This window comes from Bos grunniens, chromosome 22 (genome assembly GCF_055505025.1).
Source record: "Bos grunniens cultivar Pamir isolate PY7600 chromosome 22, Bosgru_T2T1.0, whole genome shotgun sequence".
NCBI lineage: Eukaryota > Metazoa > Chordata > Mammalia > Artiodactyla > Bovidae > Bos > Bos grunniens.
This window is the reverse complement of record NC_141186.1, coordinates 60645192-60669173: the sequence shown is the minus strand read 5'-3', so window position 1 is coordinate 60669173 and position 23982 is coordinate 60645192. Positions and strand designations below refer to the sequence as shown.

The 23982-nt window shown below is 66.8% G+C and overlaps 1 protein-coding gene across 5 annotated transcripts in view; it reads left to right on the top strand.

Annotated features, from left to right (window-relative positions):
- PLXNA1 (plexin A1) overlaps positions 1–23982 on the top strand; it is a 101749-nt gene that overhangs the window by 20359 nt on the left and 57408 nt on the right. For 4 of the 5 annotated variants that reach the window (XM_086368976.1, XM_086368977.1, XM_086368973.1 and 1 more), the window contains 22 exons: positions 180–380; positions 1908–2004; positions 2074–2267; positions 2355–2506; positions 2903–3023; positions 3279–3415; positions 5097–5264; positions 5568–5661; positions 5803–6042; positions 6122–6265; positions 6407–6641; positions 8285–8427; positions 9475–9731; positions 10176–10242; positions 12614–12760; positions 12984–13143; positions 13544–13647; positions 13826–13922; positions 14207–14397; positions 14518–14687; positions 16176–16388; positions 16623–16773. In XM_086368976.1, coding sequence (XP_086225102.1) covers positions 180–380; positions 1908–2004; positions 2074–2267; positions 2355–2506; positions 2903–3023; positions 3279–3415; positions 5097–5264; positions 5568–5661; positions 5803–6042; positions 6122–6265; positions 6407–6641; positions 8285–8427; positions 9475–9731; positions 10176–10242; positions 12614–12760; positions 12984–13143; positions 13544–13647; positions 13826–13922; positions 14207–14397; positions 14518–14687; positions 16176–16388; positions 16623–16773 — 3483 coding nt within the window. Of the gene's footprint in view, positions 1–179; positions 381–1907; positions 2005–2073; positions 2268–2354; positions 2507–2902; positions 3024–3278; positions 3416–5096; positions 5265–5567; positions 5662–5802; positions 6043–6121; positions 6266–6406; positions 6642–8284; positions 8428–9474; positions 9732–10175; positions 10243–12613; positions 12761–12983; positions 13144–13543; positions 13648–13825; positions 13923–14206; positions 14398–14517; positions 14688–16175; positions 16389–16622; positions 16774–17671; positions 20691–23982 lie in introns of those variants that run through there. The other variant, XM_086368974.1, reaches the window with a different exon arrangement.

The window sequence follows — 23982 nt, the reverse complement described above, 5'->3', positions numbered from 1 at the left end:
TCAGGGGCCTGTCGGCTGCTCCCAGATGGGGCCCCTCTGGTGAGGGTCCCAGGGGCAGGCCTGCCCAGGTCGTGGTGTGCCGCTGGCATGCCTGTGTGTGGGGTGGGCGTGCGATACTAGATCGGGCCCCGTGCAGCCGCCCTCCGCCTCCAGCCTCAGCTGCAGCCTTGTACCCCCAGGACTGCCCACAGATCCTGCCCTCCACCCAGATCTACGTGCCGGTGGGCGTGGTGAAGCCCATCACCCTGACCGCCCGGAATCTGCCGCAGCCGCAGTCGGGCCAGCGGGGGTACGAGTGCCTGTTCCACCTCCCTGGGGGCCCGGCCCGCGTCGGCGCCGTGCGCTTCAACAGCTCCAGCCTGCAGTGCCAGAACTCCTCAGTGAGTCCGCTCAGCGCCAGGGCGCCCGCGGGGACCCTGTGCTGTGGGTTTCTGCTTTAGCAAAAGGGCCCCGTGCAGGGAGCGCCCTGGTCACCCCCTCAGGCCACACCAGCCCCTCAGCTGGGAGGTCCCAGGTGAGCAGGCCGCAGGGGCCACTCCCAGAGCCGCCCTGATGCTCGGAGGGAGCTTGTCCATCTCAGACGTGGGTGAGGGGCCTGGGTGGGCTCAGGGCACAAGGGACATCCCTGGGGGCCGAGGTCAGGGAGACAGCACCAGCTCCTTTGAGGTGTCCTGTGTCAGGACGTGGCCGCCGTGCGTGGTGGCTGGTGTGGGCAGCCGCCCTTCGAGCCTCCCGTCTGACAGGGTGACCTTCCAAAGGCCTTGGATTGCATCCTGTGAGTTTAGTGATGGTGGTGTCCACAGAGCTAGAACCTCGTTGTGGGAGAGGGGAGAGGGCTGACTTGGCGGTCCTGAGGCGGTCTCCCCATCTGTTCAGGACGGCAGTGGGCCTCCTGGCATGGGTCAAGGCCCTGAGTGGTGGGTGGGTGCCTCTGGGTCATCTGCCAGGCCCCCAGAACCTAGGGGAGGGGCATGAGGTCCAAAGTCAGGGTCCATTTTTCTTGGCTCTGTCCTGGCCAGGTGGGCCTGGGGCCCAGGGGTCAGCATAGTCTCAGGGCAGGTTGGCCGTCGGCTGGCGCCTAGGGTCCCCACGCCTGCCTGCCTGCCTGGCCAGTCCCGTTTTCTGTCTGCCTCCTTGGCTTCTGTGGGCCCCGCCCTCCGCCTGTCTCTCACTCTGGCTCCCCTTCCTCCCTGTGCCTCCCCAAGCCCGCTGTCTCTTCTCCCCATCCCTGGGCCTCTGTCACCTCTGTCCACCACCCCCCCCCAACCCCTCCAGGCCCACATTTGTCTTTCCTGCAGCCCCATGTGAAGGGAAAAGAAAGCATCGGGGAGTTTGATAGGATCCAATTACATTCCTGCAGATAAGATGATGATGAATTGCCCTGGGACAGAGCGCAAGTCTTCAGCTGAGAAAGTGGGACACAGCTGGGTTCCCCGGGAGGGCTGTGTCCCTGAGCCCAGCCCAGCCTGGGGGCGCTTGGGGGGTGCAGCCCTCACGAGGGACACATATGTCACACTCAGGGCAGTCCCAGGGGAGGGCTTGTTGCGCCCGCCTGGAGATGAGGAAGTGTCCTTGACGTGTGCCCAGGGAGTGCGGGGGAGTCCTGGCGTCCTAGTGGGGGTCACCCTGGAGGCTGTGGTCCTGTGGCTGCTGGAGGGCGGGGGTGGCAGCCGCCTATGTGCAGAGGAGCGGCTGGATGGGGGCAGACACTTGGGCCCTCGGCTGGCTTGGGCGGGGGTGTGGTGGGGATGGATGCCGGGACGGGCGGGGGGATGTTGGGTGTCGGGGTGCAGATCGGCCCCCAGACCCTGTGCTGCCAGGCCTGCCACCAGTGGCTGGTGCTGGAGGTGGCCACGAGGGACACGCAGGCCCGGCTGCGTGGCCTGACCCTCTTCCTGCCGCTGCAGTACTCCTACGAGGGCAACGACGTCAGCGACCTGCCTGTGAACCTGTCCGTGGTGTGGAATGGCCACTTCGTCATCGACAACCCGCAGAATATCCAGGGTGAGCCGGGTGCAGGGCGGCCTGGGGGGCGGGCCTGCGGGCGGCCACTGACCCCTGTCCTCTCTGCAGCCCACCTGTACAAGTGTCCCGCCCTGCGGGAGAGCTGCGGCCTCTGCCTCAAGGCCGACCCTCGCTTCGAGTGCGGCTGGTGCGTGGCCGAGCGCCGCTGCTCCCTGCGTCCTCACTGCCCCGCAGACTCGCCTGCCGAATGGATGCACGCTCGCCACGGCAGCAGCCGCTGTGCCGATCCCAAGATCCTCAAGGTAGGCGCGCCCCCAAGCCTGTGGCCCGGGGTCGGTGGGGGGGCTCCGACACCCGGCCATCGCCCCAGCTGTCCCCTCTTCGCACAGCTGTCCCCTGAGACGGGCCCGCGGCAGGGCGGCACGCGGCTCACCATCACGGGCGAGAACCTGGGGCTGCGCTTCGAGGATGTGCGGCTGGGCGTGCGCGTGGGCAAGGTGCTATGCAGCCCGGTGGAGAGCGAGTACATCAGCGCAGAGCAGTGAGTGGGGCGGGGCAAGAGGGTGGATGGGGCCTGCGGGGCGGGGCCTGCAGGGGTGGGGGCGTGCCCTGCGGGGCGTGCACGTCAAGGTGCTGTGCAGCCCAGTGGAGAGCAGAGTATGTCAGACCCAAGCAGCAAGTGGGGGCGGGGCCTGCGGGGCCATGGCAGAGTGGGTGGGGCCTGTATGGGCGGGCCGGACCTGTGGGGTGGGGCCAGATGGTGGGAGGGGTAGAGTGGGCGGGGCCTGTGTGGGCGGGGCAGGGGCAAGGTGCTGTGCAGCCCAGTGGGTAGCGAGTATGTTAGCGCCTAGCAGTGAGTGGGACGGGGCCTGTGGGACGCGGCCGGCGATTGGGTGGGGCTGGTGCTGCGGCTGCTGAGGCCCCCGCGTGCCCACAGGATCGTCTGTGAGATCGGGGACGCCAGCACCGTGCGGGCCCACGACGCCCTGGTGGAAGTGTGCGTGCGGGACTGCTCCCCTCGCTACCGCGCCCTGTCGCCCAAGCGCTTCACCTTTGTGGTAAGCCCGCCCTCCTGCCCTGCGACCTCTCCTCCCAGGCCCTAGGGGACAAGGGGCCCCCCCAACAACTCGTCCATGGAGGTGGCCCGGGGTTCAGGTGACCTCGAATGACGGCCCCAGCCCCGCGCTGCTCATCTCCAGGGCCTGACTCAGGGGCCCCTTTGCACATGGGACCCTGCCTGTGGGCGCCGTCCCAGACCCAGTGCGCACAGACCTGGGCTTCTCGGAGCCCCAGCCCGTCCCTTCTCTTCCCAGACGCCGACCTTCTACCGCGTGAGCCCTGCCCGCGGGCCCCTTTCGGGGGGCACCTGGATTGGCATCGAGGGCAGCCACCTGAACGCGGGCAGCGATGTGGCGGTGTCGGTCGGCGGCCGGCCCTGCTCCTTCTCCTGGTATGTGGGGACCCCAGGCTCGCCCCGCCTGCCCTGGGTGGCGGTTGGTTCAGATGGCTGGGCGCCCCCTCCGTTGCCTGGGAAACAAGGGGGACTGTGGCGAGCCTGGCTGGGGTAATCACTATGGAAACCTAGAGAGGAGAAGGTTACCATGGAGACAGGCTTCCTCCAGAGCAGGTGGGCGGGGCCTGGGTGGGCGGGGCCTGGCCTGAGGGGCGGCCGCCGAGCCCTACCCTGGGCTGATGCCCCCAGAGCACAGCCGTTTAGAGAAATTCTTAAGAGAGAGAAAGGGAATCTTAACAAAAGCCGGGAGCCTTGAAGTGGATAATTTTAGATTAGGGATGATAATGGAGCGAGCCTTTAAATATTTTCCTGCGGTAATTACCCGTTATCAGACTAATTATTGGTGTTTGCAGCCTGCCGCGTGCGGGCCTGGCGGCTGTGGTTGTAGGCACTGAGGGGACAGGCAGGTGCAGGCGGTGACCGGGCTGGCTGCCCCGTAGGGTGACCCAGCACCCCCACTTCAGCAGCCCGTTTCGCCAGCTCATGGCCCAGACTTGGGATTAGCCTGTTTTCAGATCAGAGACGATGGGGGTGGGGGAGTGAGTGCATCGTGTGTGTCCTTCCAGGAAGCAGGAGCCCTGAGCGTGGGGCTCTGACCCTGAGCGTGGGGCTCTGGCCCTGAGTGTGGTCCCTGAGTGTGAAGCTCTGACCCTGAGCATGGGCTCTGACCCTGGGTCTGAGCCTGAGCGTGAGGCTCTGGCCGTGAGCGTGGAGCTCTGGCCGTGAGCGTGGAGCTCTAACCCTGAGCGTGGGGCTCTGGCCATGAGCGTGGAGCTCTGACCCTGAGCGTGGGGCTCTGGCCATGAGCGTGAAGCTCTGACCCTGAGCGTGGGGCTCTGACCCTGAGCATGGGGCTCTGGCCCTGGGTCTGAGCCTGAGCGTGAGGCTCTGACCCTGAGCGTGGGGCTCTGGCCGTGAGTGTGGAGCTCTGACCCTGAGTGTGAAGCTCTGACCCTGAGCATGGGCTCTGACCCTGGGTCTGAGCCTGAGCGTGAGGCTCTGACCCTGAGCGTGGGGCTCTGACCCTGAGCGTGGGGCTCTGGCCGTGAACATGGAGCTCTGACCCTGAGCGTGGGGCTCTGACCCTGAGCATGGGGCTCTGGCCCTGAGCATGGGGTCTGGCCCCGTTGGTCGGACATTGAAACTGTGGGGTCCGTCCAGCTAGCCAGCCCTGGGCGATCGATGGGGCTGTCACAGGGCTGCCTTGAGGCCCAGTGAGCCCCTTCCTGCCCAGCAGGCCTGCTCCTGGTGCCTGTGGGCCTGGCTCTGTGGATCGAGACACAGCCAGATTCATCAGCTGACACCACAGAGGAGGCAGATGCGGGGGTGGGGGTGTCCCCTAGAGAGGGAGCTTGGATCCCAGACCCGCCTCTCAGCTGGGGACGTACCGCACAGGGGCACAGACAGCACCTGGCCCCTGGCAGGGGCTGACGGGGGAAGTGACTCCCACAGTCCTCAGCCGCCTGGAGGCAGGGCCCGCAGTGGCCTGTGTCACGGGGAGGCAGGTGAGGCCAGAGTGGGACGTGGCCAGTGACATGCCTGCAGCCTGTGGTGGTGGAGCCTGGATGCTCAGGCAGGTTGGAGGCGCCTCACTGCCCCCGCCCCGCCGCCCCTCCAGGAGGAATTCCCGGGAGATCCGGTGTCTGACGCCTCCGGGGCAGAGCCCGGGCAGCGTCCCCATAGTTGTCAACATCAACCGCGCTCAGCTCACCAACCCCGAGGTCAAGTACAACTACACCGAGGACCCCACCATCCTGAGGATTGACCCTGAGTGGAGCATCAACAGGTCAGGGCACCCCTGGGGGCCTCCCCCCTGCTCTAAGCCCCGCAGCCCTTGATCTGCCCACCCTGAGCCCCGCGACCCCAGTCCTGAGCCGCCAGAGACCAGCACGTGGCTCGGGGCCCCTGCTGCCGGCTCTCGGCTCAGCCCTCACGCCGTCCCGCCACCCAGCGCGGTGCCAAGAGGCTTTAGCCCTTGACCACCTCTTGGGAGGCCAGGTGGGGTGTCTGTGCCTCCCGTTTGTGCTGGGCCCTGGGGAAAGGGGCCCCGGGTGTCCCATCTGTGACTCCTACCACCCTCATCTTTTAGTGGAGGGACCCTTCTAACAGTCACGGGCACCAACCTGGCCACTGTCCGCGAACCGCGCATCCGAGCCAAGTACGGCGGCGTTGAGAGGGAAAATGTGAGTCCCTGCTGGGCCCTGCCCCCCACGCCTGCCATCGAGGCCGTGCTTGGGGGGTCCCAGGGAGGGTGGGTGTGCCGCTGCTGGCGCCTGGCCCCTCGTGGAGCAGCCAGCCCAGCGGCCCCTGCCCTGCATCCCCAGAGCTGCCTGGTGTACAACGACACCACCATGGTATGCCGGGCCCCGTCGGTGGACAATGGCGTGCGCAGCCCACCCGAGCTCGGGGAGCGGCCGGACGAGCTGGGCTTCGTCATGGACGACGTGCGCGCTCTGCTGGTGCTCAACACCTCGTCTTTCCTCTACTATCCGGACCCCGTGCTGGAGCCGCTCAGCCCCACCGGCCTGCTGGAGCTGAAGCCCAGCTCGCCGCTCATCCTCAAGGTGGGCCGCGCGGGGTCGGCGTGGGGGGCGGAGGCTGATTGGCGGCGGCTGCGGCTGGCTCACCCCATCCTGCCCGCAGGGCCGCAACCTGCTGCCGCCGGCGCCTGGCAACTCTCGCCTCAACTACACGGTGCTCATCGGCTCGACGCCGTGCGCCCTCACCGTGTCCGAGACGCAGCTGCTCTGCGAGTCGCCCAACCTCACCGGGCAGCACAAGGTCACGGTGGGTCCACGCCCCCGGCGCCCCACTCAGGGCCACCCACCCCGGAGGGAGCCCCCCAGCGCCTGCACGCCCCACCCTGCCAAGCTCGCGGGGCCCTGAGCCGTGGGCGCCGGGCACCCCCTGAGCGACCTGCGCCCCCAGGTCCGGGCCGGCGGCTTCGAGTTCTCGCCAGGGGTGCTGCAGATGTACTCGGACAGCCTGCTGACGCTGCCCGCCATCGTGGGCATCGGCGGGGGCGGGGGCCTCCTGCTGCTGGTCATCGTGGCCGTGCTCATCGCCTACAAGCGCAAGTCGCGGGACGCCGACCGCACCCTGAAGCGCCTGCAGCTGCAAATGGACAACCTGGAGTCTCGTGTGGCCCTGGAGTGCAAGGAAGGTGGGCGGGAGGCGGGGCTGGGGCGGGGACCGGGGCGGGCTCAGGGGGCAGGCTCGGGGGGCGGGGCTGGGCGGGGCTGGCCCTGCCGCTGAACTGGGCCGCGCTGCCCACCGAATCCACTCGTCTCCTACGCTCCCATAGGCCTTGCTGTGCCGGGCTTGGTCCAGGGAGGCAGGGGAGGTCCGAATGGGGCCTTTGTGGGGTGGTCCCTCAGACAGACCCCGCCAGAAGCCCCTGCTTGTGTCCCAGCCTGGCTGGAGGATGCCGGGTGGACACACGGTGTCTCAGTCTTCCTTGCGTGTGAACGGACACGCGTCCAGGTGCGGGGACACTGCGCCTGCTGCTGAGGGCGGCGTGGCGCCCTTTCCCCGGGCGTGGTGGGTGGTCAGTGATCCACGAGCCCGTGTACGTTGTTCCGTCGGGTGGCCGGGGGTGGCCCGGGGGCGGGGGGCCTCTCTGTGTGCACGGCCTTCTGCCTGGCCCCTGTTCTGAGTCACCCAGTGGAGCGGGAGTCTGTCCTGCCCTGGAGAGTGAGTGGGGAAAAGCCGGTCAGGCCGCGGCCGCGTCCCCTGTGCTGTGTCCGGTGTCTGCAGCCCAGCCAGGCCTCCTGTCCCCAGAACCCGTCTTCTGGGACTCCTCCCTGTGCGGTGACAGGACGACCCCAGAGGGCAGGCTTGGTGTCCGTGCACCTGGTCACGTGCCCCCTGCCCGCAAGAGCCCCCAACCGGGAGGTGGACCCCAGGGGCGGGGGCGGCCTGAGAGTGGGAGGAGCTCTGCAGGCCGGAAATCTGAGAAGTGGCTTGGGGGTGGAGGCTCAGGGGGAGGGCCGAGGGCGTCCCCAGGGTGCCTGTGTGTCCAGGGGAGACCAGTGGCTCATCCCCACGGAGCAGAGGCTGCCCCTCCAGAGCTCAGTGCTAAGGGCATGACTGCTGTGGGACCAGTGGGTGGGCGTGAGGGGTGGGCACCCCGGCCGGGGCCACTGGGACCCTGGTGGGTTCAGCGCCTGTGTGCCCGTGTGGGCTCCGGGCAGCAGCCTGGACCTGCGCTGGCTGCCATCCAGCTGGCTGGCTTTTCTGGCCGGAGCCGTCAGCCAGCGGGAGAAGGGTGGGCGTCTACTCAGAGCCCAGCCCACGCGTGCCTCTCAGAGCCCTTTCGGTGCAGGGCACTCATGAGAACGAGGGGCCCCAGAGCAGATGCCCAGCAGCAGACAGGGAGGTGAGGACTGGCTCCTGTTCAGCGCCCCTGACATGCCCGGCGCCCTCTGGCTCCTGACCAGACAGTGCACACCTCACAGCTCTGGAATGTTCTGAGAACTGCGGAGCCGCCCCGAACGGGCGGGCATGTTGGGGGCCCGCTGGCCTGAGTGGTGGACAGCTCTGCTCCCTCCCAGGCAGCCAGAGCCAGGGCAGCCACAAGCACCCCGGCCTCTGGGACCGGGGCCCCCAGCCCAGCCCGATCTCTGCCCTCGTCTCGGTTACGTCTGCAGCAGCTCGGGGGTGGGGGACACAGCCGGGCAGGCCCAGCAAGACTCTGAGTGTCGGGTGGGCAGGGCTGGCGGGTGGGCAGGGCCGGGTGGGTCCCGCAGGACCCTGTGTGGGGTGGGTGGGGCCGGGCAACCACCTTGATGCCTCGTCTGGCCGCAGCCTTTGCCGAGCTGCAGACGGACATCCACGAGTTGACCAACGACCTGGACGGCGCCGGCATCCCCTTCCTGGACTACCGCACCTACGCCATGCGCGTGCTCTTCCCGGGGATCGAGGACCACCCAGTGCTCAAGGAGATGGAGGTGGGCTGCCGGCCCTCTCCGTGGGGGTCCTGGGGCCCTGGAGCAGCGGGGGCCTGGGGGCCAGCCCGAGCCTCCTGGGAGGGGGGCCTGGTGCCAGCAAACCACCCCTAGCCTGGGCTCCCGGGGCCCAGCAGTTTCTCTGGGCCTCTGGTCCACCATGCACCACCCACGCTGGCCAGCCTGCTGAAGGGGAGTGGGCTGGCTCCCACATCCTCCTGGGCGCCCCAGTGGCTGGCCAGGAGCCCACGCCCCGGTTCAGAACTGGCAGGACTCAGCAAGTCCAGTCTGTCATGCTTTGTGGGCAGGGCCATCCCTTCCCCGCACCCCTAGGATGTCGGGGCTCCGATCCCATCCCAGGTGGCTCTGTGGGTGGAGACCTCCTCTCTAGCGACACCTCAGCAGGCCTTCCCGTCACTGGCAGGGGCCCTGGGCTGCTCACTGCTGCTTGCTTCCCGGGGTGGCGCCGCGCGGGGGCTCCCTGTCCTGGCAGGTGTCTCTCCCGGGGTTGTGGTCCGCTGTGCTATGTGACGGGTCTTAGATGTGACTGTGTGTCCCGCCTGAGCTGGGAGCCTGTGTCCCTTCTGCTTCAGTAAGCTCTGGGGCAGAAAAGAGCGAACACGTGGGGCCCTGGAGCCAGCCATGCCTGCATCCCACCCCCGTGTCCCACCCCTGTGCTGGGAGACCCCAAAGAGCCACGCCCCTGTCCGGACTTCAGTGTCCGCTGTGCGGTGGGGAGAGGGGTTTCTGTGTTGGTGCTGGCGTCAGTGGCCGCGGACGGGCACTCCTGGTGCCAGTGGACACCAGGCTTCCTCTGAGCTGTTGGAGCCAGGCCGTGCAGAGGGAGGTGGGGCAGACACCTCACCGCTGTGCCCAGACCTCTGCCCACCATGGGCTTCTCATGTAGCTGCCAGGCCATAGCCATTCTGCGAGGACTTGGGGCTTGGGGTCCCGCCAGGGTGATGGGTGACTGGACGCCCAGGCCTGCACGGTCCCTCAGCCAGAAGGGGCTGGTGCTTCTTAGATCTGAGCAGGCCTGCGGTCCCCCAGGTGCAGGCCAATGTGGAGAAGTCGCTGACGCTGTTCGGCCAGCTGCTGACCAAGAAGCACTTCCTGCTGACCTTCATCCGCACGCTGGAGGCCCAGCGCAGCTTCTCCATGCGGGACCGCGGCAACGTGGCCTCGCTTATCATGACGGCCCTGCAGGGCGAGATGGAGTATGCCACGGGCGTGCTCAAGCAGCTGTTGTCCGACCTCATCGAGAAGAATCTGGAGAGCAAGAACCACCCCAAGCTGCTGCTGCGCCGGTGCGTCCCCGCCCCACCCCCGCCCCCGCCCCCGCCCCCTTGTGGCCCCACCCACCTGCACCCCTGTGTCCCTGCCCACTGCCCCCCTGTAGCCCCCACTTCCCTGTGCTCCTGCCCGCCCACGCCCCCTCCCTGCCTGCGTCCCTCTGCCCCATGCCTGTGTACCCCTGCCCACCTACAACCTGTCTGCCCACTGTGCCCTGGGCATTCCTGTGCCCACCCACAGCCTGGCTCACCCACACCCCTGCCCGCCCACCCCTGCGGCAGTGCGTCCACTGGCCCAGCCCAGGCACTGCTGAGGCGACTCTGGGGACCCACCTGGGGTATGCCCTGTCTGGGATCCTTGTCGCTGGGTGACACGTGCTCTGAGGCCAGGCCTGACCACTGGCCCTGAGGCAGTGGGGGTCGGGTGGGCCCGAGGTCACCCCACGTGCTCTGTTCCAGGACTGAGTCAGTGGCCGAGAAGATGCTAACCAACTGGTTCACTTTCCTTCTGTACAAGTTCCTCAAGGTGGGTGGCCGTGGGGGCCTGTGTGGGGGTGGGGGCTGCAGGTGCCTGCCACGGGTCCTCAACCTGGAGGCACGGAGGGGCCAAGACCCTGGTGTGACACCCCCGGGACACGCGTCTGTCCACTGGCGTCTCCAGAGGCCGTCCTGTCCTCCCTGAGCAGCCGAGGCAGGGTGCACGCCTGGCTCTCGTGGGGGTGGATGGCCGCACGTGGCTGAGCGGGCTGGAGGTCCAGGCCATGTGGGGTTCATGTGGTCCCTGTGGCCCAGACCAAGGCTCACACGGAGCCCCTGGGCAGGGCGTCTGATTCAGCCCCTGTGCTGGCCCAGCCTGAGGAGGTGCCTGGTGGGGGGCACTCCCGTCGACCCCGTGCTGAGGAGGGGGCAGCCACCCGGGCTTCCTCCTGTTGTTGCCCAGACAGTTACCCCCAAGCCCTGGAGACCAGCCCTGGGGAGCCAGGCTATTGGAACGGGGTATATAGCCTGTGGGTGGCTGGACATGGGTGCAGATGGGCCTCACTGGGGCTGTGAGCAGCTCAGTGGGTCACCTGCGTTTTAGAGCTGGGAGGTTGTCCAACCCTGAGGTGTGTCTGACTTCCCTCGACAAACCCGAAGGCTTGGCAGGCGGGCCTAGTGTTCCCGCGGTCAGTGCTCCACAGTGGATGAGGAAGCGGCCATGCAGCCCCGTGACAGGCGGCCCGGATCTGGTCCTCTCTGTGTGACCCCGTGACGGGCAGCCCGGGTCTGGTCCTCTCTGTGTGCCCAGGTGACAGGCGGCCCGGGCCCGGTCCTCTCTGTGTGCCCGGGTGGCAGGCGGCCCGGGTCCGGTCCTCTCTGTGTGCCCGGGTGGATGTGGCCTTGGGCCTTGGTGGTGTCCCATGTCGGGGAAGATGGTGGGCCTTCCCGTCGTCTATGCTGGGGGCTGAGGCTGGCCGCTGCAGCTCAGCAGTCATGATAGCCCTGCTGGGCCGCAGGGCCGACGGGAAGGGGCAGCAGTGAGGGCATGGATAGGTCTGTGTAGGGTGAGCAGAGGCGTGGGGGTGGGGCAGGGGGTAGCCAGACGGAGACTGGAGGCCCAGGGGTGGACGCGAGGTCCAGAGAGGGGGGCCGGGCGGGCTGGTCTGGGGGAAGGTGGCTCAGCACACGGCCAGCTCATGCAGGAGGGCGGCAGGAACGGGGCTGGCTGCTGCTTGTAAAATATAGTGGTTTGCAGCCCATGTGATGTGCTCGTGTGTGTGTTACAGAGACTTCATGTTTTCGAGCTGTTTTATGTTTACGACGCTATGAAGCCAAGTTTACAGGCAAAACACCTTGAGAGATGGGCATGCTGTTGGATGGAGGGTTGAGGGGCGATCTGCACTCACAGCCACGCCTGGGCAGCCATCTCTTTAATCACACTGCCTGATTAAAGGCGGGAGCACCCAGTTCGAGGCCGTGTTCGGGGGGCCAGGGGCCAAGGAGCTGGAGCGGGCTGGGCAGCCGTCTGCCTGTGTCTCACTCACCCCCAAGCCCCAGGGCTGCCGAGACGGAGGCTACATGTCTGGCCCAGGCAGGGACTCAGTTGGAGCTAGGAGCCCTCCCCCAACAGCTGTTCCTTCATGGTGCCTGTTGTCCAGTGGTGTCCGCAGAGGCTCCCCTGACCCCCACCCTGCACTGGGGGTGTGACAGGAGCGCCACACTTGGCCTGGCCTTTGGGCGGCCTCCACCCCAGAGGGGAGACGGCAGGGAAGCATGCAAGACCAGTTACAGGGGCGTCAGACCCGCGGGCGCGGGCACCCCGGGACAGCAATGAGGCCCAGCGCCTTTCTGAGAGGCACCTTGGGTGGGGTCCGCAGTGGGGTCCTCTGGGGCGGGAAGACCCGAGGGGTGGAGCCCTGGTCACTGGTGGAGGCCCGGACGCGGGGCGCGCTGGGTGGCAGGGGAGCAGCGGGACGTGGGAGGGACGTGAGGTGGGGGTTGGGCAGCACAGAGGCGCCCAGGCGCACCAGGCAAGTGTCTGCTCCGGGACTGTGTTGACCGCATGCTCTGGAGCAGCGGACGGAGGGGCAGGGGGTCCCTGACTTCCCGCGGGCGACGGTCACACCCAGTGCTGGGGCCGGGCCTGGCCTCATCCGTGGGCGGCACCGGCGGCCCTGGGCAGGAGTGGAGCTGGGCCCGCAGTCCTCCCGACACCAGGCCGCCTGTCCCCCAGGGCCCCTGCTGAGCTTTCCTCTGGGAGTTTCAGACCCACCAGGGGGACGGTTTCCAGTCAAGGGCTTTGATCACTTCCTCCTTGCACTTTGGGAGCGGGGTTCTCGGGTGGGCTGAGTTGCCCTTCCGGCAGGGCCAGGGCCGGCGCCGGGCCAGAGCCTGACGCCCCCGGCCCATGCCCGCAGGAGTGCGCAGGGGAGCCGCTCTTCATGCTCTACTGCGCCATCAAGCAGCAGATGGAGAAGGGCCCCATCGACGCCATCACGGGCGAGGCTCGCTACTCGCTGAGCGAGGACAAGCTCATCCGGCAGCAGATTGACTACAAGACACTGGTGCGAAAGGGGGAAGTCGGGGGCCAGCCACATGCCCCAAGCCCCGCCCTCCCGCCCGCCACTCACATAAACCCCACCCATCTGCCCACCCCCACCCCAAACCCCGCCCACCCGCCAGCCACTCCCCAAACCCCGCCTACCCGCCCGCCCGTGTCCACACACCCTTCCCCGCCCACTGCCCAGCGAGGCGCAGGGAGCTGATCTCGCGTTCTCCCATCCTCAGACCCTGAACTGCGTAAACCCCGAGAATGAGAACGCGCCAGAGGTGCCGGTAAAGGGGCTGAACTGTGACACGGTGACGCAGGTCAAGGAGAAGTTGCTGGATGCCGTGTACAAGGGCGTCCCCTACTCCCAACGGCCCAAGGCTGGGGACATGGACCTGGGTGAGTCCGGGAGGGGCGCTGGCCCGGACGGTGGGAGGGCAGGGCTGTGATCTTGGGTGGGCTCCCCAGACTCCTCCCCAGGGTGGTAGAAGCTGTCGAGGGTGGGGTCCCATTTGCATCTAAAGCTGGGGGCTCACTGGCTCACCAGGAGGATAAGTAGGGAGGGAAAGTAGAGAAGAGCTGGTCTGGGCCGGTCTGGTCCCGTGGTGGACAAGGCTGGGCAGTGGAGGGAGGCCTGAGCGCCAGGCTGGGAGGAGGGCACACACAGGGTCCCTGGGGCCGCCTGGGGTGGGATATAGGGCTGCAGCTCAGTGCAGACAGGACGTGGACTGGAGGCAGGGCCTGCCCCTCTGCTGCCCAGCGTCCACTCAGGGCGCCGGGACCCTCCCCTCCCCCGCAGAGTGGCGGCAGGGCCGCATGGCCCGTATCATCCTGCAGGACGAGGACGTCACCACCAAGATCGACAACGACTGGAAGAGGCTCAACACGCTGGCGCACTACCAGGTAAGCTGCCGCGGCTGCGCTCGCCGTGTGGGCCGCGCTCCCTGCCGCCCTGGCGCACTACCGGGTGAGCTGCCGCGCTCCCTGCCGCCCTGCAGGTCCTGGGCCCGGGAGGCTGAGGCCCAGGGGAGAGACCGGCTCCGGGTGGTGGTTCCCATGTCACCTGGTCCTCCGTCCGCAGGTGACAGATGGGTCCTCAGTGGCCCTGGTGCCCAAGCAGACGTCCGCCTACAACATCTCCAACTCCTCCACCTTCACCAAGTCCCTCAGCAGATATGGTGAGGACCGGCCGGCGGGGGCAGGGGCAGGCCACTGACCGGGACAGGACCCTTGCCCCAGGCACCGTGGGGCTGCCTGGGATGGCTTAGTCATGGCCTGTCCCTGGGCCACTTGGCCTTGCCCTGGGCAGCACGGGCTCCTCGAGGCCATCACATGTGTCATCCCAGGGCATGGCTCCCCCTAGGTTTCAGATGGGGACACCAAGGCTCAGCCAGGGTCCCCAGCCAGGCGGGCGGGCGGGTGAGGGTACTGGACGCCACGACTGATGGTGGGGTGCCCGCAGAGAGCATGCTGCGCACGGCCAGCAGCCCCGACAGCCTGCGCTCGCGCACGCCCATGATCACACCCGACCTGGAGAGCGGCACCAAGCTGTGGCATCTGGTCAAGAACCACGACCACCTGGACCAGCGCGAGGGTGACCGCGGCAGCAAGATGGTCTCAGAGATCTACCTGACACGGTTGCTGGCCACTAAGGTGGGGGGGCGGGCCGGGGGTGAGGAGTTCCTGGGGCGGGGGGGGCCGGGGGCGGGGTGGGGGTGCCTGGGAGGGGCGGGGCAGCCCCTGAGCTGTGCCCCGCCCCCGCCCCGCCCCCAGGGCACGCTGCAGAAGTTCGTGGACGACCTGTTCGAGACCATCTTCAGCACGGCACACCGCGGCTCGGCTCTGCCGCTGGCCATCAAGTACATGTTCGACTTCCTGGACGAGCAGGCCGACCAGCACCAGATCCACGACGCGGACGTGCGCCACACTTGGAAGAGCAACTGGTACGGGGGGGGGCGGGGCGGCGGCCAGTCCCCTCCACGCGGGCCCCGTGACTCACCCGGCACGAGAAGCTGCTGCCCAGCTTGTGGGGCGTGTGCGCACGGGGGCGCGGCCAGTCCCCTCCACGCGGGCCCCCGTGACTCACCCGGCACGAGAAGCTGCTGCTCAGCTTGTGGGGCGTGTGCGCACGGGGGCGCGGGCCCGGTCCCCTCCACGCGGGCCCCCGTGACTCACCCGGCACGAGAAGCTGCTGCTCAGCTTGTGGGGCGTGTGCGCACGGGGGCGCGGGCCCGGTCCCCTCCACGCGGGCCCCCCTGACTCACCCGGCACGAGAAGCTGCTGCCCAGCTTGCAGGGCATGTGCGCACGTGGGCGCACAGTCGGTCCCCTCCACGCGGGGCTCCCTGACTCACCCAGCACGAGAATCTGCTGCCCAGTTCGCAGGGCGTGTGCACACGGGGGCGCGGGGCTGGTCCCCTCCACGCGGGCCTCCCTGACTCACCTGGGACGAGAAGCTGCTGACCATCTTGCGGGGGCGTGTGCGCATAGGTGTATTCACTGGGCGTACAGGATGGTGTGCTGGTGTGACCTGTGTGAGATATGGCTCGGGGGCCCAGCCCGTGCTGCCTACAGCAGCGAGGGTGATGGGACAGCGACCCCCTCCTAGCCCAGGCCCCCAGGCCAGCAGCCACTACCGGTCGGGCTCTCACCTCCAGAGCGGGCGGGGCACCCCGGCAGGGTGGGCCTGGTCCTCAGGAGCTCTGTGCCTCTGGCCTCTCCCTCCTCGTCCCCTGACCCCTCCCAGTGCCCTGGCCTCTGTGTGTGCCGCTGCTGCCCGAGCCTCACTCCCTCTGAGTGAGCCCACCGGGGCCTTCATGTCCACCTCTGCTGCCCACAGACTTTGAGGGGGTCCACAGGGCATGGGGGGAGGCAGCGTCGTGCAGGTCAGCATCATCCTGGGGCATTCCTAGGATGACGGAAGTTTCCAGGTGTGTGCTGGCCACGTGGCCAGGTGCAGCTGGGAGTACCTGACGTAACTGGTGCAGCCAAGGACCTGAATTTTTAGCTTAGTGACACACGGCTAGAGCTTTTAGCCCGGCTAGTGGCTGTCAAACAGATTGGTGTTTGGGGTCGGAGGTCAGTTGTCTCCGGGAGCCCTTCCTGGTCTTGTTACCAAGACTCGCGTGGGCAGGAACAGGGGAGCTGAGTGGGCCCTGAACAGGCACTCAGGCCTGGAGGACCCCGGCTGCGCACACGAGTGACCCCAGGTGACAGCGCCTCTGGGTGTGCACCCTTCTCCCTGGGACTGTGGGCAGGGGTGCAGCCCTCACTGCCGGGCTGTCTGGGCCCGTCTCCCCGGCTGCGTGGAGCCCCACAGTCGCTGTGCAGACTGGAGGCAGGAGGACGGGGAGGCCACAGGTCAGCCCTTCCCGCTGTGCCCCGGGGGTGGCCGAGGCCCCTCTGACGCTGCCTGCGCCCGCCTGCCTGCAGCCTGCCCCTGCGCTTCTGGGTGAACGTGATCAAGAACCCTCAGTTCGTGTTCGACATCCACAAGAGCAGCATCACGGACGCCTGCCTGTCGGTGGTAGCCCAGACCTTCATGGACTCCTGCTCCACGTCGGAGCACAAGCTGGGCAAGGACTCACCCTCCAACAAGCTGCTCTACGCCAAGGACATCCCCAACTACAAGAGCTGGGTGGAGAGGTGGGCGGGGCCGGGGGGGGGGGAGACGCAAAGGGGGCGGGGCCGGGCCGGGCAGGGTACGCAGGGGGAGGGGCTTTGCGGGGGAGGCAGAGGGGGCTGGCAAGGGACGCACAGTGGGTGGGGGCGGGACTTGGGGGGGTGCAGATGGGAAGGGGCTGGGGGGCGGGGAACGTAGAGAGGGCGAGGCCGCAGAGGGGGCAGGCCTGTTCCTCGCTCACATGCCCACCGCTGCAGGTACTACGCAGACATTGCTAAGATGCCCGCCATCAGCGACCAGGATATGAGCGCCTACCTGGCCGAGCAGTCGCGGCTGCACCTAAGCCAGTTCAACAGCATGAGCGCCTTGCATGAGATCTACTCCTACATCACCAAGTACAAGGACGAGGTCAGTGCAGACTCGTCTCTGCCCCGGGCTGCTGGACAGGCCTCGTGTCCTCGGCCTTCACACCGGCTCTGCTGCTGGGGGCCGGCGCTGGGCCTCCCTGAGATGTTGGGGACGGAGGACTGCGCCACAGGCTGGAGAGGCCCACTGGGCATGGCTGGGGCCCAGTCCTGAAGCCAGGGCAGGCCCGCCACAGAGCGTCGCGCGCAGGAGGAGGGTGGCGGTGGCTATGGGGTATGTGGGCGTCAGAGGTGCGGGCTTCTCCCTGGCACACAGAACCTGACTGCCAGGGGCTGGAGGGCAGGGCGGGCATGTCAAGAAGTGGGGTGGGGTGGGCGAGGGGGAGGGTCAGGAGCCTGGTTCCCTGGGTCGAGAGGGTGGAGCAGTCAGCTCCGGAGACTTGGCCACAGGGCCGGACTTAGGGGTGGCAGGGAACCAGGGGATGGTCAGCTGAGACTGGAGGAGGGGCTTGGGGAGGGAGCCCAGAGCAGAGAAGCGGCTGTGCTGAGCCTGGGGCCAGCGGGCAGGGGCTGCGGGGGCAGGAGGGCCCGCCATGACCTGGGGTGGGGCTCGGTGAGGGGCACACAGACAGGGGCTGCGGGGGGAGGGCGGGGATGGCAACATGGCCGCTGGCGAGGGGGCGGCGCTGCCTGCCCACAGGATACACAAGTGTGAGCAGGGGTCACAGAGGACCCCTGGGAGTTCAGAGACACTGCACCCCGGGGACCTGGAGGGCTAGCAGGGGACCCGAGCACCGTTTGGGTGGTTTCAGGAGAAGAGGGTGGGGAGGAGACCCTGGCGACCTGGGGGTCCTGGATCCAAGCCCAGGTCCCTCAGGCTCCGGCAGCGGGCACCGTGTGTGGTCTTGGAGCCCGCCTGAGGCCTCTGCCCGCCCCTGCAGATCCTGACGGCCCTGGAGAAGGATGAGCAGGCACGGCGGCAGCGGCTCCGTGGCAGGCTGGAGCAGGTGGTAGACACCATGGCCCTGAGCAGCTGAGCCACCGGCCCAACTGTCCGGCCAGCGGCAGTGAGTGAGAGGGCCCTGGTGGCGGCCTCCGCCTGGCGGCCAGAGCTGGGAGGTCCACGGAAGCAGCCTCGCCCGCAATGCCAGGGTCTTGTGCTGGGGCCAGGTGTGCGGCCCTGGACCCCGGCCCCTGCGTCCCCTTCCTGCCTGTGGGGTCCCAGCTCTTCTTTGGTGTGGGTGAGGCGGTGACTGCAGCCCTCCCCACACCCAGAGCTGTTTGCAAGGGGCTGGGGAGCCCAGGTATGACCCGGCCCCCTCAGGACAGCAGGGGGACTGCCAGAGCCCTCCAGGAAGGAGAGGCGAGGCTGCGGAGGCCAGCGGGCCAGGCCCGGGGCTAGGCGGGCCAGTGTGCCCGCCTCCTGGGCAGAATCTGAAGGCTGGGCCTGGCTGGCAGCCTGGGAGGGGAGGCGGCACGCCCAGGGCCCCGCCGCAGGGAGCTGAAGTCGGCCTTGGCCAGCGCCACCCACCTGCCACATCCTGGCATCCCCACGCCCGCTGCCGCTGCCATCCTCCGATTCACCGCGTGCTCTCCGCGGTCGAGGCCGGAGCGCTGCGTCGACCTCGCCCAGAGAGAGGCCCCTGGCTCCCTCCTATGGAGGGGCTGCAGGACGGCTCCACGCGGGGCCCAGGTGACTTCCGGAAGGACTCGGGTCCCCTTTTGTCCTCAGGGCTGTGCCTCTGGGAGCCACTGGGGCCTGGGGCTCTGGGCTGTGAGTGCACGTTCCCCTTATTTATTCCCCCCCTACCCCCCTGAAACCCGCCCTGCCCCAGGCTGAGCTCTCTGCTGTGGAAGGCCCTGGAGCCTGGCTGATCAGCCTCCTGCCCACTCCCCAACCTCCCGCCCACCCCCCAGCCTCCCACCCACCTTCCTGGGGCTTTCGTCTGGCCCCTCAGCAGCGTGCTGGCCCCTTGGAGGGTGGGACGCTTGGGGGACGTTGCTCGTTTTTTAGGGGAACAAGGGAGTCCTTCTGTGCTTGGACAGCTGGAGCTGTGGGGCCTCGGACCCTACACAGTGGCCTGGCCGGCAGCAGGACGCAGTGACCAGAGGGCTTGGAGGTCGGGGCCGCCCACCCTGCCCTCAGCTAGCAAGAGTACACATTTTTAATTAAAAAACCTGTACATATATATACATATATATATATATATATATATGTGGCTCTGCCTGTCTCCAGCCCCAGTGGGGTCCTGTACAGTTAACTGGAGGAGGAGGAATTTTACAGTTCAGAGTAAGAGCCGAGGCACCGGGACAGCCAAACCAAATGGGCGTGGCTGGCGTGGCCAACGTTTCCCGCTGGAGCGCCTGGGCCTCCGAGTCCAGCTGCGGGGCAGCCTGTCTCCGTGTTGGCGTGAGGAGACTGCTCGGCTGAGAGCTTCCCGGAGGCGGGCGGTGGATTCCTGCATGACTGTGCTAGCGTTTAGTATGACTTGATCTTTTTAAAACTGCAAGTGTTGAATACTAGAGGTTGTTAGGCCCCTTTTTTTCATGTTTTTTAATTAGTCAGTCACTTGTGAAGGCAGTGTCCCGTCCCCTTTTCAATTCACTTTTTCGACGGTACTACAGATCCCCGCGGACTTTTAAGGGACAGCTAACTGTGGCCGGCCCCGCGCCTTCCCCGACGCGGCGTGAGCCCGCCTGAGAGCCTCCATCAGCTGAGCAGCTGCTCCCCCGCGGGGAGGAGGGGTGAAGTCCGCCACCTCCTGACTCAGGAAGCTCCTGGAACTGGGGGTCAGAGGCCCCCAAGCCCCACGGGCGCTGAGTAGGGCTCGGGCCCCCACGCGGTGGGTGTCCAGCAGGAGCTCAGGCCAGGCAGGCGCCGGGTTCCTGTGTGTGGCCCTTTCCCCCCGAGTCTTCCCTGAAGCTGCTTCTGATCGAAGCCCCCGTTCTTCCAGCCCCACTCCGGCCAGGGGGCTCCTTGGCCCCCGGCACCGCCCTCTCCGGAATCCAGTCCCCACCCCTTTCCTGGGCCTCCCTGGTCCTCACGCCCGTCCTGTGGTTGGGTCGGCAGGTTGGGCGGTGGGGACGCAGAAGCGCGGAGCTGCCGGCCCTGCCCAGCGCGTGGCCTCACAGAGCACAGAGGCGGGTTGGGGCGAGCACTTTAGCGCTGCTTGTTTACACACGAGCCAGTCACGGACCTGAGCCTGCCGTCCACCCGGCAGCACGGCCGCATCTCCTTCCCGGGGCAGGAGTCAGGCCGAATCCTCATCACCCAGCCCCCAGCCTGTCTCGCCCTTCGCACCTCCGTATCCTCCTGCCTGGCACTCTGACCCAGAGCCCAGCTCTGGCCTGAGGGTGGCCGGAGCACGGAGTGGAGCCCTGCTCTGCAGTCCTGGGGCCGGGAGGCTGGGCCAGACTGCCCACCTGTCCGGACTCTGCTGCTACTGCCTGCTGCCCCTGGCTGCCTCCTTTGCTGTCGCCCGCACGCCTCTCAGGAGCGCCAGGGATGGCTCGGCCACGGTCGGGAGCCTGGCCTCTCCATATACCTCGAGCTTGCCCACACTCCTCGACCCGGGCCCGCCCCGTCCCACAGGAGAGGCCCCCCCACCCCCGCTTTGCCCTTGCCGAGCGAGCCCTACCTGGCTCTCCCCCAGTGCTGGAGCTGAGGGCTCACGCCGTTGGTGCTACACAAGCTAGAGTAGATATATTTAGAGAGAGAGATATTTTTAAGACGAAGCCCACAGTTAGCTGTCCTTTAACGCCGCAGAGCCCCCACCCAAAAGAAGAGCGATGGCTCGGCGGCCTGAGCAGCCCCTCGGTCGCTGCCTCTCCCAGGGGCGGCGTGGCTGAGGCGCTCGGCTTGCAGGTTGTGTAAATACACGGCTATTTCCTATTTTACTGTCTCAGATTTAGTACTTGTAAATACACACACATTAAGGAGAGTAAACATTTTTGCTAAAACTCAGGGCTCCGGGTTTTCCTTGCTGGGAGGGGTCTAGGGTGGAGCCACATGGGCACCACAACAGCCAGCCCATCCCACTCCCCCACCCCCACCCCCTGCCCCACCTCCCTCTGAGCAGCATTTCTCGGGGTGTCAAGGCTCCTGCCCTCAGGGGGTGACTGCAGCAGGGGCCCCCAGGACCACCACCTTTGTTCTTCGGTGGGCCCTGAGGGTGGGGGGCCCAGCATCACAACTGGCCCCAGGGCCACCGGGCATTTCAGCTGAGACTTAAACCGGGGCCTGAGCCCCATCCAGAGGGTCCTGTTGACCTGGGCCCCCGCCTATGTCAGAACAGGAAGGGTGTGACGGACCCCAGAGAGCGAGCTGCACCTCGGCCTATGCCTGCCCTGCAGGCCGAGCCAGGTGGTGACAGTGATGAGGCTGACGGTCCCCTCGTGGTTCAGCCACCGTTCTGGCCAAGCGAACTGGTGTGGAGCTCACAGCCACTCAGACACAGGAAAGCTGAGGGGCATGGTGGGGAGTAGCCTTGGGGGACTGAAAGCCGGCCACGCGGCAGGAGAGGTCCCCAGAGAAGCCGGTGGCGCTCCAGCCTGCCTGCAGCATCTCCACCCGGAGAGCGCTGACAGTGGCCCATAAATCATCATCAGTACCTCCTGCTCCAAAAACAGGCCCATCCTGACATCCGGTCTGCGGAGCGGCAGCTCAGCGCCAAGCTCAATCACCAGAGAAATCAGTGTAATCAGCATGAAATTGCATCGGAAACAAATTTAGCAAACACAGTCCCATTTGGGGGTGTGACGTGGCCTGTTCGCATAGCTCTGTCCCCTCCAGCTTTCCGGCGCAATCAGCCCTGCCGAGGGCCTCAGGCCCGCCGGCGGGCACGTCAAAGCAGGCACGGGTCTGTGGGCGCAATTAGCGCTCAAATCAAGCAGGATGGGGGTGGGGGTGGTGCCATCTGACTGTCATGCACATGGGAGCATCCAGGCTCTTAGCCCTTAATGACAAGGCCGGGCAGGCCTGCTGCGCAGGGCAGCACACGGTGTGGGGGTGTCCGGTGGCCAGAGTGAAGGCTCCAGGACGCTGGGCTGAGCCCTTCTGTGTGCCAAGCTCTGCACGAAGCCGTGGCGATGCGGAGGCAGGGTTCAGGTAACAGCGCCTGGGAACACCCTGGTGACTGCACATGGGGGCCTGTGGTAGCCGCCAGCTGGACAGACAGGAAGGGCCACCTGGAGAGGGGCAGTGCCCCTCGGGCCAGGGTGACTCGGGCGGCCGTGCTCCACCAGGGAGCACAGGCTGGGTCGGCAGCATGCGAGGCCAAAGGTGGCCCACGCTGAGGGGGACCCCGGGCCCCAAGAGAAGCAGAGGCTGTCCTAGGCCCCTTGGGAAGCAAAGCGCGGGCCCTCAATCACACCTGGAGGCCGCGGGACCCTTCCGAGGCTTCTCCAGGGCGCCGAAGTCACCACGCGCCGGGCCTAAGCCGCCGCCCCACCCCGCACTTCCGCTTCCGGGCGCGTGGCTTCCTTCCTGTCACGTGACCTCCTTCCGGTCGCGTGCCTCGGCCCTTCACTTCCGGCCGGGAGGAGGCCTCAGCGTTGCGGACTGCGGTGTGCGCCCCGAAGCCTCCACACTGTCCCCAGCCAGGCGTCTTCCCCGCCGCCCGCCGGCCCTTGCTGCCTCGTCCCTTAGGCCGGACGCTCCCCGGCTCCCCACCGCCCGCGCCCCCCTGAGGCCGGGTGTCTCCGGGACACCACTCCCAGGTGTGACGCTAAGGGGACGGGGTGCGAGGCGGGCCGCGGAGCAGCCTGTAATGCAAGGAGCAGCCCCTTTTCCCTTCCTTGTGTGAGGTGATTTTCTGAGGGACACGTTCCTCTCAAGTCTCTGGGGAAGGGCTCTCCCAGCTAGGAGTGCAGCCTTCGGACTCAGTACCCGCCTCCTGGGCCACACAGAGGGGACCAGCCCTAGGCGACCCTACGGGCTGACTGCCCTGGAGGGCGGAGCCGTCGCGAGGGCCGGGGTCCTAGAGCCCCGCTCAGGCTGCCCCCAGTGCCGGCAGCACTGGAGTTCCACCAGCGAGGACTCAGGCAAGGGGTTGGAGTCTGGCGAGGGAGGCCCCTGGCCTCCCTGGTGAGGAAGGGGCAGAATGAGGGGCTGGGGGATAGCGCCCCTGTCCAGCGAGGCCGGCCGAGGCACAGAGATACTGGTGGGGCCGCCAGCTGCAGGAAGGAGCCTGGGGTCCGGAAGAGGAAGCTGCTGAGCAGGGCGGGCTGCAGAGCGGCTTCCAGAGTCGCTGCAGAGGGGCTGCAGGTGCCCCCGAGCCGGGACGTTCAGTGAGGACCGAGGCTGAGGACCAGAGGTGAGCGGGATCGGGGCTGCTGCGCACACCACTCAGGGAAGACCTGTGTCCACTGTAGCCTGGGTTGATGGTACCCCTGTGGAGGTGTGCAGTGCACAACCTGTCCAGATGTACAGGACGTCCCTGAGTGGGTGAAGCACTTCCAGTGGAGGCCAAGAGAGGAGCAGACCTGCATTCGTAGTGTCAGGAAGCCTGGTCACCTTTGCCTCAGGCCCCACCGCCATCATGGGAAGAAGATAAAGGGAGCAAGAGCCCTGTTTGGGAGTTGAACTATGACCTGAAACTTAACATTTTCCCAAAGGAGACTGTTGATTTTATTTTTAATATTTATTTATTTGGCTACCTCTGGTCTAGGTTTAGTCACATGGCACATGGGCTTCAGCAGTTGTCACACAGGGGCTTAGTTGCTCCGCAGCATGTGGGATCGTAATTCCCCCCCCAGGCATCAAACTTGTGTCCCCTGCATTGCAGGGTGGAATCTTAACCAACGGACCACCACGAAAGTCCCCAGAGGAGACTACTTAAATACCACTAGATTAAGATATTTGAAAGTTTAAGGTTTGTTCCTACCTTTGGGCAGGGCAGAAGCTTGGAAGCAAGAGTAAATAAGCTGCAGACAATGAAGAAGTTACATTAACAACATTCGGTAGTGCTGTGTGCGTCTTCAACCCCAGAGGCCGTGCGGGCTAGGGTGCAGGTGCTGGGCTCTGTCTGTGGCCTGAGTCCCTGGTCCTGGGAGCTGCTCCCCCTCCACACCCAGGGGAGTGCGCCAGCAGGGCTGTGACCCCAGCTGACCAGTCAGAGCATCCGTGCCGATCAGGCTGAGCATGCCACGTCATCAGGAACAACTGTTTTCCCTGAAACTGCTGAAAAGAATGAATAGTCCTTAATGTGGGGTGCCTTGGGGGCAGCGGTGACACCAGCTCCGAAGTGTGGAG